The sequence below is a fragment of the Ailuropoda melanoleuca genome, chromosome 6 (genome assembly GCF_002007445.2).
Source record: "Ailuropoda melanoleuca isolate Jingjing chromosome 6, ASM200744v2, whole genome shotgun sequence".
Classification (NCBI taxonomy): domain Eukaryota; kingdom Metazoa; phylum Chordata; class Mammalia; order Carnivora; family Ursidae; genus Ailuropoda; species Ailuropoda melanoleuca.
Window position 1 is genome coordinate 104,566,459 of NC_048223.1, and position 25,101 is coordinate 104,591,559.

Below are 25,101 nucleotides of genomic sequence, written 5' to 3' on the forward strand. Positions count from 1 at the left end.
AGACTCCCAGCTCCCTCTCTCCGGCATGTGCCTCTCAGGATGTCGCCTGCCCAGGACTGCCCGGGCAGGCGTGTGCGGCGAGCAGGTATCCAGATGAGAAACCACTCGGCAGGCGGGCCGGTGGGTGATGTCATCCCACAGAGGCTGCTCTGGATCCCCTCCCAGCCAAGGCCTGGAAAATTGGGGGCTGGCGGAGTCAGCCCAAAGGAGGAGGAGGGGCAGGGGCAGTGGATGAAGCCTCTCATCTTTAGATGGGAAGGGTCTGACAGAGGCACAGAGAAGGGGTGTGCCCCTTCTAGAGAGGAGAGCCCCCCCAGGGTTGGAAGGGGGACTTTTTAACAGTCTTGTCCAGGGATGGGCCCCTTGTTACTCAGAGCCCCTGGCGGGGGTCTGGAGGTTTCTGGAGCCCTTCCCCACACCTGCATTCCTCCAACTACCACCTGGATGGACCCCTGGCTCTGGCCTGATGCTGCCTGCCAACTTAAACTTCGAAATGAGGCTTCTGCCAAGTCAGTCCCCTGCTCCAAAACCTTCAATGGGTCCCTGTTGCCTACAGAATAAAGGCCAAATTCAAGCTCAGTCTTTCTGACCATCTGAGTTCCCCAAGTTCCCTGACATATAACCACCCTGTTCCAGGCCACATTCATGAGTCAACATATGTATTGAGGGCAGCATGTGCCCACCACACTGTTCCTTGTGGGGACTTACCTCCAAGCCTTTGCCTTACCTGTTCCCCCCTGCCTGGAATGCCTTCCTGTCTTCCACCAACCCCAATTCTACCCAACTGTCTCCGACCCTCTAGGAGCTGCCTGATTTTACTCCAGCCATGGTGTTCACCCCTGGCCTCCGCTGGATTTGTTGGTGGGGCACTGAGCCCCCGTCAGCTGTGTGCTTTAGACAAGAGTCTCCCTGGTAAGAGTACTTGCCCCAGGACTGATGCCACAGGGCACTGGCCTCAGCTGCCTGTGATTCATGATGCAAAAGCAGAAGATTCAAGTCTGACAGTCTGAGGTCCAGTCCTGCTTTGCCCTTACTGGCTCTGTGACCCTTAACCTCTGTGACCCTGTGACACTTAATCTCTCTGAGCTTTAAGTTTCCTCATTTTAAACAGGTACAGTACCAGTACCTACCCTCAATGGGTTGCTCTGTGCATGGAACTAGGTGACAGGGTTAATGCCCTATGTAAACTGTAGACACTGTTTATAAAGCAAACAGGAAATGGGAGATTTGGGGAGGAACAGGAGGGCTTCAGCTTCCCCTGCAGCCTCAGAACCAGCAGGCAGCTCAAGGCAAGGGCCACAGGCGCCAGGAAAAGTGAAACATTCTCTCAAACCTCACCTCCTGGCAGGCAGTGGATCCTTGCCAGCTGGAGAGCCCGATCAGAGCCCCCTGGGCCCACTCAGGGGAGGATGCCAGGCTAAGCAGCCCCAGGCCTCTTATCTATAAGAATCCCCCACATCAGCCCCTTACCTCTGAGTTTCCTGTCTCATGCACTCTTTGACATTCCAGATGGGGAAACTAAGGCCCAGAGAGAGCTGGCGGCTTGCCCAAGAATCCAGCTCTGAACTCCTAGTCTGGCTGGTTTTCCCCAGCCCACACTGCTTCCCCTCAACCTCTCACTCCAAACAGCTGGGCTTATCCTGAGAAGCCAAGCCCTGTGGTGGCCCCCCCAGGCTCCCCATGTTCTCAGTGACCCCCCCAAACCCTGGCATCCCACCAAAGGTCCTCCAAGCCCCTCACAACTGGTTCCTCCCAGGCTGGACTTGGCCTGCCGGTTTCTCTATAGGCCCCTGGGCGGCCAGGCTATACGTTTCGTGAATAAAATGTATTGTTGTAGGCCAAGTGGGCTCTGGCTCACTGGCTCATGGAGAGGGGAAAAAGGGACAGGAGCCCAGTGATTAGTCAGGCCCAGGCCCTCGTCACAGACAACACCAGAAGGATGACTGCAAGGAGCTTGGGACAGGCAAAGGGTCCTCCTGCCTGCTGCCTTTCTCCTCTGGCCCCCTCCCAGAACATCCACCTCCCATTCCCTGAGCACAGCTGTGGTGGGGAAGGGCTGAGCCTTGGGCTGACTGCAGGGGCTGGCCCAGCCCATGTGACCTCTGACCCTTCTGCCTTGTCCCCCAACTCCTGAGCCTGAATCTCTGCTCTCAGGTTTGGGCAAAATGGGTGGTGATGGTGGTGGTGGTGGTGGTGGGGTGTGTGTGTGTCTGTGTTTTAGTACTCTCAGAAATGGAGAGGCTCCTAGAAGCCCCTTCTGGAAATCCCACCCCTCTGCATGCCACCATCTCCCTGTAGCAGCAGAGAACCCTGGTCCCGTAAGACCAGAGGCTAAAGGAAAGACCCTGACCCCTGGTCTAGCTCTGCCCAGACACAAGGCAAAGGCCCGAGTCCCTGAGGCCCATCGGGGACCAGGCAGCCCAAAGCCCGGCAAGGCCACTGGGGCAGAGGCAGCTCCAAGCTCTGGGGCACAGAGGCAGCGACATCGGTCACAGGATTCCCCGCCCTGCTGCATGCAGCTCCCCAGTGAGGACCATGGGAAACCAGGCTGGGGGGGTCTGAGACTTCAGCTCTCTGCCTCAGTGAGACTGACTGTCTTTGGCCAGCCCACCTCACAGGGATGGCCAGCTGAGTCATCCTACAAGACGATGGTCGCCTCGCCATCACCTGAGGGCTTTCTGCGTGCGGGCTCCCCGGGAGGTGGCAGCGTACCACCCAGGGAGGTTAAGTTCACACAGCCAGGACAGGGCCGGGGACAAACCCACACACTCCGGGTCCAGACCGTATTTGTTTACACACTGAACTATGTGCTCATCACCCATCGAAGGCTCCGAGGTTGGATCTGAGGCCTAGAGAGGGTGGAAAGGAGGCCAGTGAGTACAGCAAGGGAAGGGCAGGAGGGGGCCCAGAGGACAGCTGGCGTGCCAACAGAGGGCCGCGACCCATCCCAGGGAAGCACGCGGCCGGCGGCTCCCACACGCGCGTGCCCGGGACACACGGTCACACACATGCACTCAGGGCAGTACCTGTCACGTCCTTCTTGGGAGACTCAGTCCAGCTGGAGAGCCACACTTCCAAGTCCCCCCGAGAGCAAGCAGCAGCAGGAGAGAGAGGAGAATCAGAGGAGGAGAGAGAACCGTTAGGCAGGCAGGAGGTCCACCAGGCGAGTGGCTGCAGGCACCGCTTTGGGCTGGCGGCGGAAGGCGGGGGAGGGGAGGGGAGTGATTTCCTGGCCCTGGGCTGGCTGCTGGGCGTGGGCCGGAGTGATTACAGAGGCTCTGGGACACGGCCGGCGGGGATGGGGATAATGAGGTGTCTGCCGAAACGCAGGAATCCTCTGGAGCACAGAGAATCCTACACAATCCCTGCCTGGAATGGGGCCCATTGGTTATCACTGCCTGGAGAAAGCAGCCTGGACCTTTCTCTGGCCGTGTGGGTGGGTGGCTGGCCCCACAGGGCCTGGTGGCTCTGACGATCCTCACCAGGCCAGCAGGCTCAGCAGCATGGACCCGGAACCTCAAACACAGGGCTGGCGAGCCCAAGGCCAGACTCCAGTCGTGGGGCACTGCACCACTGGGCTCTGCTGTCTTGCCCACCCCTAGCCCCAGCCCTACCCAGTGAGGAAGGCAGGTTGGGGCAGAATGGAGGGAAGCGTCATTCTGGACTCTCTAAAACACCCCAACTCCAACACAGAAGGACGGGGACCTTTAGTGACCATCAGAGATGAAGGCTCTGGCCCAGGCTCAGACATTCATGTCTGATCTGGGCCTCAGTTTCCTCATCTGTGAAATGAGGTGAGAAGTTGACCTCCTGCCAAGAGGGAGGAGTGAAGTCAAAGAACGTAAAAGAACGTACGATGGTGACATGTGATATAATAATGTGATGAGGCAGACAGCTCTCAGCTTAATCAGTGGGGTGAACAATTCTAGAATATCAGAGGGTCAGCATGTAATAAGCACTGACAGTCTACCTTCAGTAGACAGAGACTCATTTACTGCCTACGACAATCCCTTGAGGGGGGAGTCTGCATTCTTCACCCCATTTTACAGGGGAGGAGACCAAGTTCCCACAAGCACAGACTAGCAGAGCCAGAAACAGAATTGGGTCTGGGATCAGCCCTGGCGGGTGCTTTCTCTGATGCATTTCTCATTGCCTCCAACGGAGCACAGTGTGGGCTGCAGTGGGGACAATAAGAAGGAAACGTTGAGATGCAAGTCTGAGGGGCACCCAGTGCTGGCCAGAAAAGCTGTCTGACCCAATAACAGATAGCAAAGATAACGTAAAGGCAGAAAAAGCTTACGTAGCATTTACTATACACCAAACATCGCGCTGAACACGTACATGTGGTAAGTCATTTGCTTTTCAGAACAAACCTACAATAAGGTACTTCCTCCACTTTGTAGAAGGGGAAAATGAACCAGCGAGGTTAAGTAACCTGCCCAAGGTCACACAGCTAGTACCGTGCCCATCTTGTGTGGGGCCACAGACTCTGGGTGACCAGTGGACGCCACTCATCATTTAAAGCACCTGATTCTCCCTTGCTCAGCAAGTCACCTACCAGTTGCTGGCTGGCTCCCCATGCAGAACTGGGAAGCCTGGCCCTTCCAGCTCTCACTGTAACCAGCAGAAGGGATCTGGCGGAGGGGTTTAGCAAGGTCCCTGGAGTCTGTGTGGATGCTCCCTTATGAGGGACTCACTGAACCTCCCTGAACCCTTCCCTCACTTGTAAAAATGGAGATGAGACGAAATACCCACTTTCTAGGTAGCTACGAGGATTAACGAGGTAATATGCAGTAAGTGCTCAGCATAGTGCCTGGTATATAGGCAGTGCTCAATGATGGTTAGCCGCCATCAGCAACATCTCCCATGAGCTCTGTTCAAACCAACCCTGGGCTACCAGGAAAATCATCCTCCCAGAGCTGCAAGGTTGAGAACCTGGCAGCGTTTGATACTGGATGTGCCAAGAAAACGCTGGCAGCCAGAGATGCCTTCCTGTAGACACCCCCCAAACACCAGGTCAGCTGGAGCTGGGGGTAGAGAGACCCTGGAGACTGCACCCAGAAACAAACATCCTATGGCCGGATCCTCTCACCAGGACCCGCAGCCAGAAACCTCCCTGGGCAGCAGGAGCTGTGCTGGCCCAGCTCTCATGCCCTGGTAGGGCTGAGACAAGGTAGACACACTTAGGCCCTCTGAGGCTTGAAGCTGGGGCTCTAACTCCCTGCTGTTGTACCCCAAATGTGGCCAAGTAGGCCATCACCCAGCAAGACCATCCTAAGCACCCTGGACAGGCCTAGTGCCAGGCCCACCCCAGCTCTCCCATCTGGCCCCACTCAGCCCGATGCCAGCACACCTAAGAGGGTCCGCATCTCTATCCATCTCTGCTGGCTTGGTTACTTTGTACATCTTCCATTTTGGTTTCTCTTGGGTTCTTCAGAAGGAAAACTTTTGGGAAATGCTAACCTCTTTCAGTGAGCCAAGAGAAATTATTTGGCTCAGGCCTGGAGAACCGAGGAAGACTTGTTCTGCTGAAATAGGGGTTAACAAACTTTTCCTGTAAAGGGCCAGAGTTGCTATTTTAGGCTTTGGAGGCCATGTGGTCTCTTTCAAGACTACTTACCTTTGCTGTTACAGTGCAAAAGCAGCCCCTGATAATCTGTAGAAGAGTGAGTGGGCTGTGTGCCAATAAAACTTAATTTACAAAACTACATGGTGGGCTGGGCTTGGCCAATGGGCAGTAGTTTGCCAACACCCATGCTAGAAGATGGGGGCTGTCAGAGAGGGGGAGCTGCTGTCTTCCTCAATGCGGGGATACCCCCAAATCCTCGAGAGCAAAGTGGGGACTCTTGGCCCAACCTAGACTAAATGTTCACAAGGTCTATGCTGCTCGGATGATTTTCTCAATAGTCACCTTGAAGGGTCTGATGGCCTTCCAGGCCCTTGGAGTTTGGGCATTTGGGCAGGCAGGACAGGAAAAAAATCCCCCAGCCTCTGGAAACTGAGCCCCACTGCTAAGTGTGGAACAACCCAAGCTCATGCCCACCCCTGCACCCCCCATAAGCAGGCCTTCCCTTCACTCTCCAAAGGAAAATGGGAAGTGGACCAGAAACGAGCCTGTCTTTTTAAAAACATGATTTATTTCCCAGTCTCCTGGATCTGCAGAATTAATCCAGTTCCGCTGCTCCCACCCCAAATCTCTCTTCACTTTGGAGTGCCTTGTCTCCAGCCCACCCGAGCAAGCCCTCTCCTAGGGTGGGAAGGCCACCCCCCTCCCCAGCATCCTTACAATGAACAGAGGAGAGACACTGGCTCACAAACCCTGGCCCTCCAGCCAGGAGGCAGACAAGACTGCTGGCTGCGGGCTGGGAAAGCAGAGACAGAGGGACGGGATGAGGGAGCAAGGAGCAGGCATAGCCAAGTGAGCAGCTGTGACCGACACAAACCAACCGCTTCCTGCCCTCCCACTGTCTCCCCCACCCCCCACTCCTGGTGACATAACCAAGGGCCCTACAGAGCAGGGTCGGGGCAGTGGAAAGTGAGGGGCGCCAGATGGAATCTGCACAACTGGTTTGGCTGAAAACCAGCTCTGTGACCTGGGGCAAGTGGCTCGACTTCTCTGAGCCTCCATGCTGATGTCCCTAAAATCAAGCATCTGCACCTAGCAACAGCCAAGGCCCTGTGTGATGTTCTAAGTCTCCCAGCAGAGAACTGCTAGTCTTCATAATGCGAGTGCTCCACGGCTGTAATGAATCTTTCTAGAGAAATAGACCACCTTTCTTTCCAGGGAAAACCACTTAAACACATGCTCAATATATGGAAACTCAAGTGAAAAAAAAAAGCAATTAATTCAAGAGGCACAGAGGGCAGAGAACTGAGGCAAGAATTCTTTTAAAATTTTGCCTCTTTTGCTTACCCTACCACTCAGCTGCCTGATCCTGGGGCATTTAGCCCTTTCTCTGGGCCTCTTTTCTTCCGTACAATGGGGATAAAAATACTTACCTCCTCTTCTTTGTAGGAGTGCAATGGCCTAATGCCTGTGGAAGGTTTTGGAGGGGGAGGAACGAGGCCCCTGGGACAGAGAGAGGGAGTGGGTGATGGGGACAAGCTGGTGACTGCAACAGTGTGTGCGGGGAGGCAGGAGGCGTGGAGACAAGGCCCCTCTCTTGGCCTTCCCAGGCCTTCCCACAGCACTCCCATCCCCCCCACAGAGAGATGAGCCAGAATCCAGGCCCTGAGAAAACCAGGTGCCTGCAGCTCCTGGCCAAATATGGTGACCGAGGATACTTCTGAGATGCTGAACCTGCTTCTTGTCAGGTCCAGGTGATTATGAGAAATCACAGAACAGTCGCACAGGTGCCCCTGACTTGAAGGAACCCCCAAACAAGAGACACCCAAGTACTACGTAAAAACACACCTGGACAGAGCGAAGTTCACAAAGGGACTGATTCCCAATATGGTTTCTTTTAACCTTGAGTAACTCCAGAGCAGTGAAAAGTGGGTTCGATTTGCCCAAATCTAGTCTCAAACCATGCTTCCAGGAATCCTTCCCTGGTGTAAAGCAGGTCCCACCCATTCAAACTAATAAATCCAGAGTGGGCTGCGAGCCCAGGTGGGAGAGACAGGAGAACAGCCAGCAGCACAAACTCCTCGGAGAACGAAAGCCAAGCAAGAGCTCAGGAGACCAGGGCAGGGTCACTCACCTCACCGACCTCCACAGCCCAAGCCCGGGGCGGGGGCGGGGGGGTCGGCTGGGAGGGGAGGAGAAGCAGGGACCCTGCCAGGGGCCCCGAATGGAATGAACACCCCCGTCTTCTCCGCATCCTTCCATTTTTCCAGATCTCAATGTCCTTGAGCCCTCAAGACCTCCCCCTCCTTGGGAATTCTATTGTCCTTCCTTCGCTGCAGCGTGGAACGGGGTTCTGGAGAGCTGCTGGAGCCTAGTCTTTCCTCCCCCTTGATACAACTAAACTTTGCCCAGGGCTGGATTTCTTGGGTTTCCTATAGGTTCCGCGTTTCTTTTCCTTTTTTCACTAAGCCACGGGGAAACGCAGCCTCTGCTTTCAGGCCATTGGTGAACTAGGGGCTGCGAGCTGCGCGGGCGCTGATCGCTCTGCCAGTTACCGGCTGTAGCAGGAGGGGCTGGCTTGGCCAGAGTGGAGCGCGGCCCCTGTCACAGGCGTGAAGGAGCTCCGATCTTTAGAGCAGCCCTCCAGGGCTAACAGTCCTTCGCAAAGAATAGCTCCTTTACAAAGAAGTCAGAGTTTGGTCTACGTGATATATTCACTTGAGGGGGCTGCAAATAGGTCCGGAAAAAGCATGGCACGAATTAAAATGGCTAAGAAAGAAAACAAGCAATAATTCAAACATGGATTCCAATCCGAAGCCACATGGGTGCGAGCTGGGTAGCGTGAACGATGGTGAGGTGTGCGCGCTCCCACTCACAGTCAACTCCACGCACCTGATCCAGAGTGAGCGGCAGCCTCCAGCTCATCAGAAATATTGAGGGCATGAAACAAAAATCATACTCCTGGATTGCAGGAGTGAGGGGTTAATGTGGCAGCTCAGACCACTGGCCCTGCCTCCTACTCTCACAGCCTCCAAAGCGGGGCTTGCTTCAGGTGCATGTGACCCAGGCTGTCCCCACAAGGCCCCACGCAGAGAAGGGCCATGCGCTCAGTTTAATGCTCTTCTGTCCCTCATCTGAAATCTTGAATCATTTATGAACAAGAGGCCCCATAATTATGTAGCTGGTCCTGCCTAGGGCCTGAGGTTTCAGGGCCACAGAACTCTGAGGTGAATAAATAGAAGTACTCAAGAATAAATTGAGTAGGGCTGGATTTCTGATGTGTATCATCTTGAAGACAGAAGGCAAATCCTAAGTGGGAAGACCGGCCATTTTCTGTCGCCAGGTCCCGTCCCCACCAACATCTCTGGCTTCTTGGGGGTATCCCAAAGGCTAGAAGGAGCATGTGGGGACTCAGGACCAGAGAGGGCAAGAAATTTGCCTAAGATCACACAGCAAGGGAGTGGCAAGGCTGGGGCTAGAAAAATTATACCACTTCCTACTTTCTAACACTCATGCTAGGCGCTGCGTTGAACATTTTCTGAGCGCTAGTTTAATGCTTATAACAATCTGTATTTTACAGATGCACAAGGTGAGGCTCTTCCCGAGGCCCAACAGTAAGACTTGAGCCAGACTTGAGCCCAGGCAGGCCGGCTGGCTGGGAATTGGGAACAAAGGGGCCTAAAATAGGGGACTTCATTCTCTGGATTCTCCCCTGCCATTGCCCAAGGGAGGCTCATTATTTCTGTTGGGCTTCCCTTTGTACATGCAGCCATGTTCCTACTCATTTTGCTTTCAATAAGAAGGGGTCTGCCTCCTTCCCCAGGAGCTGCCTTTCCCGGAATCCAGAGTCTGCGTGGGGGCAGCCCAACCCCGGGCAGGAATGTACTACTGACCCTTGGGCCACCGAGCTGTGCAGTCAGAGAACAGTCAGTTTCCCTGCTCAGGTGGGGAATGGGGTGGGGTGGGGGCTGGGGCTGTGCCTGGAGCCCTTCCATAGTTCCTCAGGGACTGGGTCCGAGGGCGCCCATCTAGGCCACGGCCGGGGCGGCCAAGATAGCCCAGTACCAATGGGTGTGGGCAGAGGGGCCATGGATGCCTCCGGGAGCTTTGCGGCTGCCCAGAAGGGGCTGCCCTGCCAGAGGGTGGCAGGCAGATCTGCTGTTGAAAAGACCTAACGCATCCCGGTTAAAGACAGGTGTTGTGGTTAGTCAGAAGAGCCGTAGGTGGACAGAGGGGTGCCGGGTGGGGAGGCCAGTGGGGTTCCGAGCCCCACTCCCAGCAGCTGCTGCCTGACCCCACCTCAGCCCCTTGGGCTGGGTCTCGCTCTCAGTTCTCAGGTTCTCACCTCGCCCCACGCTGGGGCGGTGGTGTGCGGAAAAGAGACAAACAACACTGTTCCGAGTTCCAGGATCCCAGCCACCTCCCCACTCCCTGGGGTGGTCTGCCTTGGTGGTCCTCTCCCACTTACTGGGATATCCCCCTCCCATTCCCCCACCCTCCAGCTCCCCCAGCCGAAGCCAGGATCTGTGAGGATGAGGCAGCAGCAGAAACAGGGGCCAGCGAAGCTGGATGAGGTGAGGAGCTGCTGGGTCCCCAGGTCCCCAGCCCCCCAGGCCCCCATCCTGTGGTCCGTCTGTCTCCCTGGCTCAGTCTCCATGATCGAGTGAGTCATGGAGATCAAGAACAATGGACCCAGGACCAACATTCCCATCCCAGGGCTACAAAAAGTGCAGTGTCTTGTTTTCTCCAGACTGGACTCTTGCGATCCGATTATCAGCGAATCAACTGCCAGTAATTGAATGACCATCTAGGGCGTGCACAGCAGGGCGCCCTGGCTATGACAAACTGACTCTCTACCATCTGTCTCCAAGCTTGGGGCCCAGGCGCTCCTGTCTGTGTCAGGGGTCATAGGGGTCTGGGAGGGAGGCAGTGTGGCTCCCTCACCCACTTGCCTGGAACCTCAAGCGCACCCTCACTTCCCGAGGGCTGCCCAGACCCAACCGGAGGGCAGGCGGAGGCCAGCACAGCAGGCTGCCTCAGGTGGGGCCTGGGGGCGGGTGACGAAGCAGGGACGAGTCCCAAAGGCCTCACATCTGTGATGAGACCCTCCCCTGGGGCAGGACTCACAATGCCTCAGCTGGTATCTGGCTGGACACTGCTATCAACTGGAACAGGACGTGGGTGGGGCTGAGGGGGCAGCGGCTAGGGACAGAGTTCACTCCTGAACTGAGGCTGAGACTGACCTGCTTTCCAAGGTCTACAGGCCTCGCTCATCTTGCCCTGGGCAGGATCTCTGTATTGTTCAGTGACCGTGCCAGCTGGCTCCAGTGCTGGCTAGCGCTGGAGTCCTAGCAAGTCAATGGCACATAGTAGGTGCTTAATCAAAATTTGTTGAGTCTCTCCAATCAGATCTGAAGTTCCTTCAGACTCTTAACCCTGCCAGCACCCTCACAGCACCCGAACATAGGAGGTGGTGTGCAATAAATCTTCAGTGGCTGATGGAAGGATGCATACTCATTACACTCTGTCCCAAGGGCCTTGTGGGGAAACTGAGGCCCAGCTTACCCCACTGCCCTGGGGTCCTCTTGGCACCCCAGGCCCTGCATATTCTCTAGTCCAAGTTTTGCCCCTTGAGCCACATACAGGCCTTCTCAGGCCAGGATAAGACCCTGAGCCTCGCTTGTGCTGGGCAGACAGGCTCACGGAAAGGCACCCCCCCCACAGGCCGAGCAGAACATCCCTGGAAGGCTCTGGTCCAGCATCTGCTGTAAAACCCTTCAAAGAGATTATTTAAAAAATGTATCCATAACCAATACGGTCTACGGCAAGATGGATGTTGCAGGATATGGGAGACTGAGCAAGAACGGGCTTATCTATAATGTCTGCTGGGAGCAGGGCTCAGCACCGCTGGGAGCAGCCCCCCATGGTGTGTGCCCACAACCCCTGGGCCTCTCCGCATCCCTATCCCTCTCTTGCTCTGCATGGGTCGGGACCAATCCCCCAAGCGCTCAGATGCCACGTAAACCGAGCAGTGTTAGTGTGCGTATGTGCGTGCGTGTCTGTGTGTGTCTGTGAGCCTGCCTGCGCACATCACTGCTTGGGAAATCCCCACATCTGGTTCACACGTGACCGAGCTATTCCCAGAAGGCACAACTGGGAGGGCCTGGAGGACAGCGGAGGGTCAGGAGTGTGTGAGCTCTCTGGGGAGCACCGAGTTAACCCTTTGGCACCAGAGCTCGGGGTCTCTGGCTAATGCTGGGCTTCTCTCCCCACCAGGAGAAGCCAGGAGGGAGACTGGTGCCCTGAGGGCCCTGTCCTGGCTCATCACAGAAGGGTGGGAAAATGGTCTTCAACTGCAATATGAAAGGCCTGCTTCTTCCTCTGTCCTGTCAATGATGGTCAATCATCAACCACTGCGGAGACTCCCTGGCTGGAGAGTCCTTCTCCAACACAGATCAGTCTATTAATCAGACAATGAGCAGCTCTAGGTGCTGGGCACCTGGCTAGGGCGAGCATGGCCCTGGAATTGCATGCTCCGCTTACAGGCAAGGACAGGTGTCCCCAGGAGACAGCTGGAAGCCAGAGGCCTCCTGATGGTAAGGAAAGGGTCAGAGGTGGCCCGTGGGATGAGTTCTCTCCAGCCCAGGCACATGGATTAATTTTATAATTAGAACTTTTTAAGCTTCAACGGTATGAGCGAGCGAGTGGCCATCCGTGACAGGGTCTCTGACTTCGCGCCACCCACTAGTTACTGCGGGGATATGGAGGACGAGCCTCAGCCCAGTGTAGAAGACGTGGCACCGCGAACGCTGAGACTGGCCAGATGTCCTCTGTATGGCCGCTCTCCCTCTTTTCCAGGCTGACTCATTTAAAAACCTCAGTGAACCGGGGTAGAAAGCCTTGCTCGGCACCCCCAGGCAGGGCTGTGTGCCTCCCACCGGCGGGCTCCCTTGCGCTCGGCCCCACCCCCACCAATGCACTTGGACGTTGTATTGTAACTGCTGTTGACTTTCCTATCTCCTCCACCCAACTGACAGTCCTGAGGACAGGGACCTCATCCTACCCACCTTGGTACCCCACTGCTTCCACGGCAGGGCCTGGCGGAGGGGGTGCGCGGATGTTCGCTGGAGAACTCCATGAGGCGGCCACGGCAGAGCCAGTGAGGTCAGCTACAGGTCTGGCAGGCACCAGCTCCTCCCAGAAGGGGAGTCTAGGACCAGCATCCCTTCCGAAACCGGCTTCCTATTGATTCGGCCTCTAAGGGCAACCCCCCCACCCTGCTGCCCTTGCTTGTCCCGGGGGAGAGCTGCCACAGTGTCCACGAAGCTTATACTCAGAGCAGAGAGAGCAACCAAGGTCATCAGTGAAGCTGAGGAAAGGGCCCTCTTCAGCACAACCCTGTGGTCAAATACGAGTGAGACGTGGTGGAGGGCTCTTGGCACCACGGGGCTCCAGGGAGGGACCGTGCAGGGCAGGGAGCTGACAGACCACAAGAACTTGTCCCGTCCTGAAGGATCTGCCTCGAGTCGGCATGTTTGTTCCGTTTCCCCCAGGGGGCCACTGCCAACGTACAAAGAGAGTCTTTGTTTGGCCTCTAGTCCCCAGTCCATCATCTACAGCTTTATAAGGACCTCACCCTCCTGCCGGGGTCACTTACGCACCCAACCCTGATCCGGATCCAACACAAGGGGAGAGGCAGCCCCCACATTCCCGTGGGGTTTCCTCCAACACTGCACCCGTTAACCAAAAGCAGCATCGGGGGAAGGATTGCCCGGAGGTGACGGCTCTTCCTTCTGAGCACGGGGACGTGAAGGGACCTTGACATGGTCCAGTTTCCTGTACAAGACTCCAGTTCTAACCGTAACAAAAACATCTTCGTCCCAGCTGCCTGGGTCACGTGTGGCAATGACAAGATCCAGGGGGCAAAGCAGAAAGAGTCAGGGAAAAACGCTTTTTTTTCCCCCCTGCAAATGTCTAATTTTTACTGAAACTTTGGAAAATTTTTCTTTGCCTTCACATTTCAGAACTGACCAATTATATAAAAAGGCCGTGAGCCAACTAAGTCACACATGCCACATTTCTGTTTCTAAACAAAGTAACCCAAGATCAGAAAAAGGTGCTAAAACAATAAGTAATGCACATTTCCCCCAAATCTTTGTTTTTCCACTGGCTTCATCATTACTGGAAATGCTGCCTCTTCTGTCACATGCCTATAAACCAAAAAGCTGAAGTGAGGAACACATTATTTTCTGGCCGAGGGCTGCGGTGGGAAGCATTTCTTTGCTGGACCACAACGTGGGTGATTCCCACCCCCAAGAAGACAACCTTGTGGAAAGAAAAGACAGACGGAGTCTTGTCACTGCCTCCTATGAGGCCAGGAGGGAGGCCAGTGCTGGGGCAGGCTCCCGGGCCGTTGTCCAAGCCCAGACTGCTGGGCCAGTGCTCTGTCCTCCCACAGGTCCCCCTTCCCCTTGGTCGCCCATCCTTTCCCCCACTTGGGAGACAGCTGAGTGACCCTCAGGGCCAGCCCCGCCAATCCCCGCACTTCACGAGAGTGCCGGTCCTCGGGCAGCCTCACTGCCTGTCTGCCCCGAATACCACCATCAACCCACAAGGATGACCCATTTCAGATTCAACCCTGGCTTGATCTCAGAATCCCTGGAGAGCCCATCAACATGAATTCCCAGGCCCCACCCGCAGAAAGGCTGATTCAGCAGGTCTGGGCAGGGGCTGGGAACTTGTACTTCAGTGAGCAGGCTGAGAGCACCTCCAGCCTTTTACTTGCTGTTCAATTCAGGACCATCTTCCTATTATCCCAGCAGAGGAAGCTGGGAGACAGCAGCGAGGAGCGGAGAGAGGCTAAGCACACAGGGCCAAGGGCGGCCAGGCTAGCTGGGGGGTGGGGGGCAGGGGATGCCAGGAGCCCTTGGCCTGCCTGCCTACCTGGGGTCCGAGTCCAGGCCAGTAGGGCAGTGGGTCCATGCGGCCTTCGGCGGGGGGAAGGGAAGCGGAGACACACACGTGAGCAGCGTGCTCCCTCTCTCCATCCCATCACTGCCACATGGGCTGCCTGCGGAGCTGCCAGATCAATCAGCCTCCTTTCATTTCCAATTAGTTGGCTTTGAACTTCGGGGGTGACATTAGGCTGAGGACCCAAAGCCACGAAAATAAGAATTGTTTAAAAACGCCAGCCCCGGTGAGATGTGCCAGAAGGCAATGCCTTCACGAGACACATTCACTCTTGGAACGGGCCATTGGAGGGTGCCAGGAATGTCTTGGCCGTGTTTGCCAAGCAGCCGGGGCCTTTCTCACTGAGGATGGGTGGCTCGGGTAGACAAGAAAGCCTTGGAAATTGCTTTGAAAAGTCTTGCTGATCTATCGTCTCCAAAGCTCCCTTTCCAGACTCACCCCTTGTCATCCCCTCTGAGCCCAGAGCTCTCTCCACTCCCACCGGGCTGAACACCTCTCCTTACGTCAAATTCCTCACCCTGATTTCAGCCTCTGAGTCCTCGCTCACGCCTGGCCCTCCCACCGGGCAGCTGCCCACCCCTCTGCTCATCCCCAGCCTCCCCCATCTTGCCTAGCCCTGTCTCCTTCTGGTTGACTCCCACAGCTTGGAGATCGCAACCTATCCTGTCTTGCATTCGTTAATGAGTCCCTGACAATATCCTGCTTTCTTCAGTTGAACCGGGAGCTCTATGGGGCCAGGGATAGCAATCACTTAAGAGAAATGAGAGCCTCAAGGAGAGCTGCCCTCTGGAGGAGAGTGAAAGTGGCTGCTGTCTGCTGTGTCTCTGTCCCCCTCCTCCTGTGGATGGTGAACAGGTCAGGCCTGGGGCCAGGATAGGGCCTGGCTCTGCTCTTTGCCCTACGGGGGCCTTCATCTTGGGGGAGGACAGCCGCAGAGGCCCTAAAGACCCACTTTCTCTGCATTGTAATGGCCCCACTCACACCTCTGCCTAGCTCCATGGCCTGGTGGCAGTGTGACCAGCAGGAGACCAGCTCTGCCCACTCCCACCTGGGATAGGCGGAGCCCCTCTCTTAAGGGCTTCCTCTACAGGAGGAGGGTAGACAAACTTTTTATAGTAGCCGGTACTTATGGGCTTTAAGCAAATCCACACTCTACCTTCTCCTGTCTGATTGAGAGGGCTTGCTTCTTGGAGGAGGGCAAATAGCAAAGCCAGGGATCTCTCCTGCTTGAGAGCTGGATACCTATGGGACTGCCTCCTATTCATAATAAAAATGGCTTAACCCTTAGCGAGCATTTACTGTGCCAGGCAGGGTACTGGAGTTAACATTTCATAGGTAGTAACTCGTATTCAAGCCTCAAACAACCTGATGAATCATCATTCCCATTTCACAGACAAGGAAACTGAGGCAAGGAAGTTAAGGACTCGCCTAAGACCACACAGCTGGCAAGGCTGGGACAGGAAACCAAGCACTCTGGCTCCAGAATCTGGGTCCTTAACTCTACGAACGACTCCGCACTGGCTGGGTCTAGCTTCTATCTCCTCTGAGACAGGCCTTGGGCTTGGAAAATGAAAATAAATGCTTCAAGCGGGTCTTTAAACTCATGGACCAAAGGTAAGACCAACTTCTCCCCTCCTTCCAGAATCTATCAATACTGAAACTGTAACAGTGGCAGCGGCTATCATTGGGAACTCGCTCTGTGCCAGATCCTTACATTTAATGAGACAGATACTATTTTTACCTGCATTTTCCATAAGGGGGCATGAGGGTCAGAGGTTAGTCAACCTGCCAGTCACAGAGCAAACACACAGTAGAGCTGGGCTTCCAACCCTGTCCATCTGACGCCAAAACCTGAAATCTTATCTTCAAGCAACATGCTTCTGTGCCCATCACAGAACGCAGATCTCATTAACTCCGTCCAGTAATGCAGATTTTATGGTCAGTAAAATGGAAGTCAGACTGAACTCACCAATTTTCCAAGGAAAAGTATAAAGTAAACAGGATTTCAGGAGGAACATCAACACTTGCCCAAAAGAACAAACTTGCAACACTCTTGAGTAACCTCATTTGCGTTTAAACGAGCCGCAGCTCCTCACAGACTGCTGGATGGGATGGGGCATCGGGCCCTCTGCCTGGCAACAAGCCGGGGCCAAGAGGAAACCGCAAGAGGAAATCCGTGGCCGCCTGCCCCCCCCTGGCGGCGAAACTCGGAACTCCACAGCCGGACTGGGGAGAAGAGCAGCTTCCCGAAGTGAGAGCACGGGCCTTGGGTCTTCAGGTCTGAAGGGCACCCACCGCTCTGGGGAGCCTGCTTCAGCCCCCTCTCAGCTTGTCGAGGAAGCAGCACGACTGGCAACAGGGCCTCCCGACCACCAGTTCCGAAGCCCCCTCACTGCCTCACCTCCTGGGACCCTCTGCACTTGGCAGCAGGCAGCTGCTCTGACAGCTCCATTTTACTGGTGTTTCAGGTGTCAGCCTGGCTAGGCTACAGTTCCCAGTTACCGCACCACTCACTACTCTAGGTGTTGCTGCGGAAGGTATTCTGCAAATGTGACAAAGTCCATAATTAGTTTATTTTGAGTGAGATTATCCTAGCTACTTCGCAGGGGGTGGGTGCTGAGTCGATCAGCTCTAAGGACTGGAGGGCAGCGCTGAGGCTTCACGGGGTAGGAAATTTCACCTGCAGACCATGCAGTTGGCCTCCCCTCGGACCTTGGACTTGCAAAGCCAGCCCTCACCATCGTGTAAGCCAATTCCTTGTAAGAAATCTCTTGATGCATAGCTCCCCCTGGTTCTGTTTCTCTAGTTGAACCCCGACCAATACAACAGAAGAGTGAGGCAGCTGAGCTCAGCTGGAGGGGTCTGCCCAAGGTCACATGATTGGCAAGCGGGGCTGAATGCCGCTCCCCAGCACCCACAGGAACTGCTCTCAGCTTGCACCCAATCATTGAAACCCAGCAATGCTGACGGCAGCTCGCCCTCCATTGCTGCTGGAATTCTCATGACCTCTCACCTATCTCCTCTCCTGGTCCACCTCCACTCACCAGTCAGAAGAATCTTTCTGAGATCTAAGTCAGATCATGCCCCCCCCCCCCGAATCCCTTAGTGGCTCTTCATCTCACAGTGAAAGTCAAAACCCTTGAAATGGTCTGCAAAGCCCTACATGGTAGAGCTGGGGTTCTGTGCTGCTTCCCCCACCCCCAGCTACCTCTCTGCTCTCACTTCCTACCACCTTTCCCTCCACTGTTCTCCACCCCAGGCACAAACCTCCCTGCCATGCCTTGAGCAGGCCAGCATGCTCCCACCCCAGGGCCTTTGCACTGTTTATGCCTTTGGCCCGGACAACTCTTCCTCAGGTAGCCATGTCACTTCCTTGCTTCCCTCTAACAGGACATTCTTATAATATATACAGTTCATCACCCTAGCAGACTGCAAACTCCTTGAGGACAGAAAGACCCATCCCTGTAACCACAACACCCAACACAGTACCTGGCCTACAGCCGCTGGTGCTCGGTAAGGTCAGCTGAAGTCTCTGGTCTCCAAACAAGCCATGCTCGGTCCTGCTGTCCCACCTTTGCCCAAATGCTGTCCCTTGATCACCAAAGTCACCTGTTCTCTGGCCCCAACCAGCAAAATTGCTCCTCTTCCCAGAGAATGTCCCCCGATTTGAGGCTGCAGGGAGCTCTCTGTCCTGACCTGCAGTCTCATCCATGCACGTGTGAGCTCCTTGACCCACTTGCTCATGCAGCCAGCACGAGGGGACTCCTGCAGCAAAGTCTTCCCTCTCAAGGTGGTGGGGCACGGATCATACCCAAGAACACCCACAAGATAGAGTGTGGTCAGTGATGCGCACAGTGAGGGGAGGAGGCAGCTAAACACTGGAGAAATGGGGCTTCTCTGAGGTGACAATTAAGCTGACATGTTAAGAGGGGGCAGCTGTGTGAAAAGATCAGAGAATGGCAAGTGCACGGGCTGCATGGAGAGAACGAGCTTGTGTTTCAGGAACGGAAGGTGAGCGGTATGACAGAGTGGGGGGGCGGGGGGCATGTTGGGAGGTGGGCAGGCAGAAGAGGGTAGAGCCTGGGGCGGGACAGCAGGCGAGGGGCTAAACCACACAGGGCTCTGTAAACTAGATTAAAGAGCTTAATCTGGGTGGGATGGGACAATTTAAGCAGAGAAGCACATGATTTGATACTTGCTTTGAAGAGCTCACTCTAGCTGTGGTGGGGAGAACAATGTGGAGGGGCAAGGGTGGGAGCAGATAGACCCAGAAGGAGACAGTTCTTCCTGAAGAGAAGGGAGCTTCCAACGCGGCGTGATGGCGGAGGTCGGGTTGGCAGGGGAGAGAAAGGGAGGGGTCAAGGGCCACTTCTTAATGCAGGGTCGGAGCCACAGCACGGATGGTGGGTGGGATGGGGAAAATGCGGGGAGGAGCAAGTTCATCGGAGGGAAGGAAGGAGCAGAGAAGTCTGAGGCTACACTGCCTGCCAGTTTCAAGGTCACTGGTCCTGCCTCTTCCAAGAGGCTGTAAGCTGCCTGAGAACTTTCTTGCTGTTGACTCCACCTTCCCCAGGCCTGGCTTCAAGTCTTGGATCTGCACTCAATAAGAGACCACTCCGAGGAGGAGGAACTGGGGCTTTGGGGACTGCTATGTATAAAGTGACGACCAGGGAACCGCAACCGTGTTCTCCGCGCGCACTGCTGGCTGCAGGGACTCTGGGAAGCTCCGTGAACGTCATTACCGAGCAGGCTGGAGCCCTGATCATGGACTCTGATCCTCACTTTGCCATGGACTGGGGACAGCCACCCTCTCAGAGCCTCAATGTCTCATCAGTAAAATGGGAATCCCACCACCCATATGCAATGAGCCTCTGGGCAGCAAATGAGAAAACATGTCAATTTGCCAATCCCTAGGGGATGCTCAATAAATAATAGGAGCTAGCACTTTGGGAGAACTTTCTAGGTTGTAGGCAGTGTTCTAAGCATGCTTACATATATTAGTTTGTACAATCCTCATTATAACCATATGAGGTGTGTATTAGTCAGTGTCCTCCAGAGAAACAGAACAGGATGTGTATATATAGAGAGAAAGAGATTTATTTTAAGGAATTGGTGCACATGATTATGAGGGCTTGGTGAGCCTAAATCTGATGGGATAGGATGGTAGGCTGGAGACTCGGGGAAGAGTTGCAGTTCAAGTCCAAAGGCAGTCTGGTAGCAGGATTCCTTCTTTTGTGGGGAGGTGCGGGGGGAGGTCAGCCTTTGTTCTATTAAACTCTTCAACTGATTGGATGAGGCCAACCTATATTATGGAGGGTAATCTGCTTGACTCAAAGTCCTGTGATTTAGATGTTCATCTCATCCAAAAACTGCCTTGACAGAAACATCCAGAACAACGCTTCACCAAGTATCTAAATACCGTGGCCCACCACTGACGCATAAAATGAACAAGGTGGGTGTGAATATCATCCCCAATTTACAGAAGAGCGGACAGACACGAAGAGGGCAAGAAATCTGCCCAAGGTCTCCGAGGAGAAAAGCAAGACTCGACATTGCTGCTGTCTGGCTCCAGAGCTTGCACTTTTAACCATGACACTAAGTGGCCATTATCATAAGCCAACGTAAATTAAATTTCTCTCTCCATCCTTTTCCTGGCCTGAGAGTGGAAGGCAGAGAAACCGGGGGTGGCTTTCCCTGGGGGAAGCAGCCTGGGTGGGGCCCTGCCTTATTTAGGAAGCAGCACAGAACCTGAGCCTTGAAGATGGGGGGTAGGGGGACCTGAGAGGTTATCTGGTCCAGCCCTTGACTTTCTAGAGGGGAAACTAAGGCCCAGAGTAGAGAAGATAGTCACCCAAGATCCCAGGGCTTCAGAAAATACTGATGACGACAAACTTATACTTGTATAGTAGTTACTCTGTTCTAGGGGCTATTCCACATGAACTTATTTAAACTGCTACTTGTGAGGTAGATACTATTGTCACCTTTGTAGAAAATGAGGAAACTGAGGCAGAGTCTAGAAACTTGCCTAAGGCACAGCCAGTACACTCTACCTCTGAGGCCTAGGCAAGGTTCTTGGGTGGGGGTGGAGGGGTGCTGTGACAGAACACAATCCCAAGTGTGCGCCTCCTTCCCAGTTCTCCCTCCCGGGGCTCTGACTGTAAGTGACAGCTGGGGCCCATATGCAATATACGATTCCTCAGGTTCCTAATGCAGCCTCCCCACCCTGTTCACACAGGAAATACCCTTCTGTACCAGTGGGTGGGCAGGCCTCCGACACCCCCTGCCCAGCTGCCAGGCACGTGCACACACACATCTCCTCCCACACTAGACACCTCCCAAACACGGAGGCAAACACCCATGAACACAGACTCTAACCGGATACATCCCAACACTGGCACACACACTCAACACCCGTATGCCCTCAACAGCATACAACCATGAAGACCCACACAGGTCCACACACAACCCCACCCACACACACGCCCCCCCCAGTACATAAACCAAGGCACAACTTTCCTGGTCCTAATAAACATGTAAGCAAGCACCTGTACACATAAAACATATCAGCCCATATCAGAAACACACACGACATAGCATTACACCTGTCCCAATTCCCCTTCCATCCCTCATACATGGGCACACACACCTCTACTGATCCACAGATCAATGCACTTCAACAGATTTCTCCCCACGGGAGCCAGTAACGTGAGCCACGTGCTTATACATACTCCCACATCCCTGGAGGGCCAGAACCCCCAGATGGCTGCTGGTCCCATAACTCACCACCCCCATAAATATGGGCAACACATATGCCAACACAGATCGCTCCAGTCTGCCGCCCTCCCCCCAGCCGCCAGACACACAGCCCTAACTCCTAGGGACCACCCTCCCCCATGAACTATGCGTCACCCACACCCAGGCACCCAGGCGTGTGCAGACCCGCCTCCCCCNCCCCCCCCCCCAGAGAATCCTTCTCTGACCCCAGCCGACAGCGCCCAGCACACAGCGTCTGAAGACTTGCCCCGCCTCTCTCCCTGTCCCCACCCCCTTCGCAAACTCCGGGTGGACCCCGGCACCTGTCAGGCCAATGCCAGGGCAGTCGGCTCCCTCGCATCCTGGCCCCTGCTGCCACCACGTAGAGCCCCCATCCCCGCACCAATGAGAAAGCGCTCAGAGCTGGGGAAAAAGGAGAAGATTTGCGTTGCAGGCTTTAAAAACTCACAGCCACTCAAGTAGGCCCCCTTTTCAATCCAGGATCTCACCTTCTCACCGGGAAAACCCTGCGTCTCTGTTAACCCCCTCATCACCGCCGCACCACCGGAAGGACCCAAGGAGAAGTCACAGCAGTGCCCAGCCATAGGCACCGCAGCCCGCGGTTGGCGGGGGGGCGGGGAGGAGTAGGATCCGCTGCCAGCGTTGCGGGGGCCCTTCACGAGACACCCCCACACCCTCCCATGCACCCATCCGCATTCCCACGGGGAGAGCCCGGGGAGAGGGGCTCGGTGGGAGAAGAAGGTGTGAGTACCAGAGAGCTTAGGGGCCATGGGCTGGGGAAGGGACACCTGAAGGGAGCACCGCCCCGCGGGACCACGGGCGGCCGGCAAGGACAAGTCCCCAGAAAGTCCTCTGAGATCGGGGAGCCGCGAGCGCGAAGCGGGAGGGGAGGTTGGAGGAAAAAACGCCCGGAGGCTCCCTTACCTGATTTCCTCTTGGAACTGCCATAGTCCCTGAAAAAGAAGCAACAACAGACAGACATGGTTAGGGCCAGGCAGGGCGCGGGGCTGCTTGGCTGCGGCTGCCGGGCGCCCACCGGCCGGCTGCGGTCGGTCCCCGGCACCACTGCTCATGTGATCCTAGCGGCCCGCGAGCCGCGCGCTCCGCAGCCGCACNAGGGAAACTGAGGCCCCGGGCGCCCACTCCCCTCCCCTGCAGCGCTTCCCCTCCCAATTCTTTGCACCGCTTGCTCATGCCCACTCAGACTTCCAGTCACGACTGAAATGTCACCTCCTCAGCGTGTCTTCCCCAACATCCTCCTCATCTCCTCCACTCCTCTGCATAATTGCAGATTTGTGTGATCCTTTGATTAAAGTCTGCCCCTGCCCTAGACCCCAGGCTCCCTGAGGTCACACTGTGAATTGACTCCTCCCATTACTTCCCTTGGGCCTGGTGTAGGTGTGGATATATATTGACTGTAGGCTGAATATTGAACAGATATGTCTTTCACCTAAAGGCTCAGGCTGGGAAACTGGGGATTCAGCAGCGGTGAGGGAGGGCACAGCACAACGCAAGGGTAACTCCGAGGCTAGGAATAGTAAGAACGGAGGTTGAGCTTCTGAGTGAGTACTGGGTTCAAATGTCCTTAACGGCAATAACTCAACACCTCCCAGCCCCCCTAAAGCTGCCCTGGACTACCCCAGGCTGGGGCCTGCCCGGCCCTGAAGCAAGGAATTAACCCAGACTCAGATCAGGCTATTGCCCAAACCCTGCCCTGGTTCCTGCCTTTGGCCCCTCCCATCACCACTTCCATTCACCAGTCCTCCGGAGCGTCACAGGCCTCTGAAATGCTGAAGGTTCCTTGAGTGCTCAGGAGAGGCTGGCTGGGGATCTAGAGGAAATGCCTTTATTTTCCCTGGGGGATCAAAGAAAATGCCAATTGCTGGACTTTGGTCTAAGTGAACTGGCCAGCTAGGTCGGCCAGTGGAGGAAGGAACAGCAGGTTCATAAGAATGGGAGTCAACCTCATGAAGACTCCCCGAGATTCTCATTCTGGAGGTCTAGGGGGAGAGCCTGAGCTTCTGGGGAGTTAAGCACCAAAGTGATTTGCTTGCACAGCCAAGGGTGAGGGGTTCCAACTCTCCTAGGCTCCTAAGTTTTCTAAAGTTTGGGCTCAGACTCCAGTGATTCAGAAAGCTGGGGCTGAGGCCCAGGAACCTGCATTTCTGATACCTTCCCCCTACCTGCCCATCCTAGTTTGAGAACTCCCTTAGTATTCCATGCTTCTTTCAGTCTTCACATCCACACTAAGAGGAAGGTCCTATCACCCCCACTTTACATATGAAGAGAGAGGGTCAGCCACTGCCCAAGGCCATCCAACCCAGGAAAGAGCAGCGGTACCTACACCCACCTGCAAGAACGGCAGCAGCAGGCTGCATGGGGGGGGGGGATCCTGCTAAATCTGTTGCCTCCAAAAGGAGTTAGGAAGGTGGGGAATTCCCATTCGCCCCTCCCAACCCCAACCTGGCAGTCCAGGCATGCTCATGTCCCTAGGACGGAAGGTTAGACCAGGAGAGACTGTGTCGCGGAGTGCCTGGCTGGGCTCCTTGAAGCTCAACTGTGGGGAGAATTCTCAGCGAGAAGAGGAGAGCATTAGACGGTGGCTATGTCCTGCCCAGCGGACTTGCCACTTCCGGAGAGGAACTCATTTCTCAGGTTTTTTTGCCAAGTGAGGGAGGCCAGGGAAAGGAGCTGTCTCTCCCGGTTCCGCTATGTTCCTGCTGGTCCTGCAGGAGAAGTCCTCGGGACCTGTGACGACCCCAGCCTACTGGCTGCCAGTGGTCCAGGAAGGGGTGGCTTCCTTATAGTGCCAGAGCCACCTTCCTCCTCTCTCATTTGTGCAGCTGCCCACTGCCCAGGATTCGCTTTGAGCTTGTCAACAGCACCATGAAAAGAGGCAGGCTGGTCATTATCAGGTGACAGGGGAGCACACTGAGGCTTGGGAGTGGGAGAGGGACATAATTCCCAGGGGCTGAGTGCCTCCTCTGTGCCGTGCCCAGGTCAGCAATCCTCAGCTTGGTTATTTAACAGGATCATCTGGGGAGCCGGTTACAAATTCAGACGTAGAGCCCCACCAGCCAACCACACTGTCTGCATCTCTGACAAGTGCTGGCCGAGAACTCCACCCCTTCACTACAACCCTGACAGGTAGGCAGGAGTGGTACAAGGGGGCACTGCAGTCCCTGTACCATAGTCTCCATCAGGACCCCGGCCGACCCTAAGAAACATTTCTGCTTCGTAAGAACAATGTGCTTGCAGTGCCAAAGATGTTTCCAGACAGATATCATCCCCCTCTCCCCACCCCTGCCCGCCTGTCCTTTAACCGGTTATTATAAGCCCCTCCCATCTGGACCCCCTGCAGGAGGTGTGGCTTCCACGGTTTACAGGTGAGGAGGGCAAAGCTTAGAAAAGCTGACAATTTGTTCAAGGTCACACGATGAGTAAGGGCGAGACTGGGATTGGGCACTGAGAACCCAGGCCTTGCTCTGGTGCCCAAATCCTCACATGCTGCCACCCTGGAGCCATGGGTGCAAGGAAGGGAAGGGAGTCTGACCCGGAGAAGCACCCGGGTCAATGGAATGGAGCCTCCCTGGCAGTGGGGGTGGCCAGGCTGTCACGGAATAGCGGGAGTGGCCAGCACAGGAATCCTTCACAGGGCACCTGGCCTCCAGCCCAAGCAGGCATGGCCCTAATAGGAAACCTCTTGCAGGTTTCTGGTGGGGTACCTTTGAGCAAAGCCATTCTGTATTTTCAGCCGCTGAGTATGCTGAGAAGCAGCTCAGGTATCCAGT

General features: G+C 55.3%; 1 protein-coding gene across 7 annotated transcripts in view; it reads right to left on the reverse strand.

The window, feature by feature from the left end:
- SH3PXD2A (SH3 and PX domains 2A) overlaps window positions 1-25,101 on the reverse strand; it is a 232,944-nt gene that overhangs the window by 60,716 nt on the left and 147,127 nt on the right. For 6 of the 7 annotated variants that reach the window (XM_034663218.1, XM_034663217.1, XM_034663219.1 and 3 more), the window contains 2 exons: window positions 22,235-22,263; window positions 3,027-3,071 (listed from right to left, as the gene is read on the reverse strand). In XM_034663218.1, the coding sequence (XP_034519109.1) occupies window positions 3,027-3,071; window positions 22,235-22,263 (74 nt within the window). The remainder of the gene's footprint in view (window positions 1-3,026; window positions 3,072-22,234; window positions 22,264-25,101) is intronic. The other variant, XM_019809500.2, reaches the window with a different exon arrangement.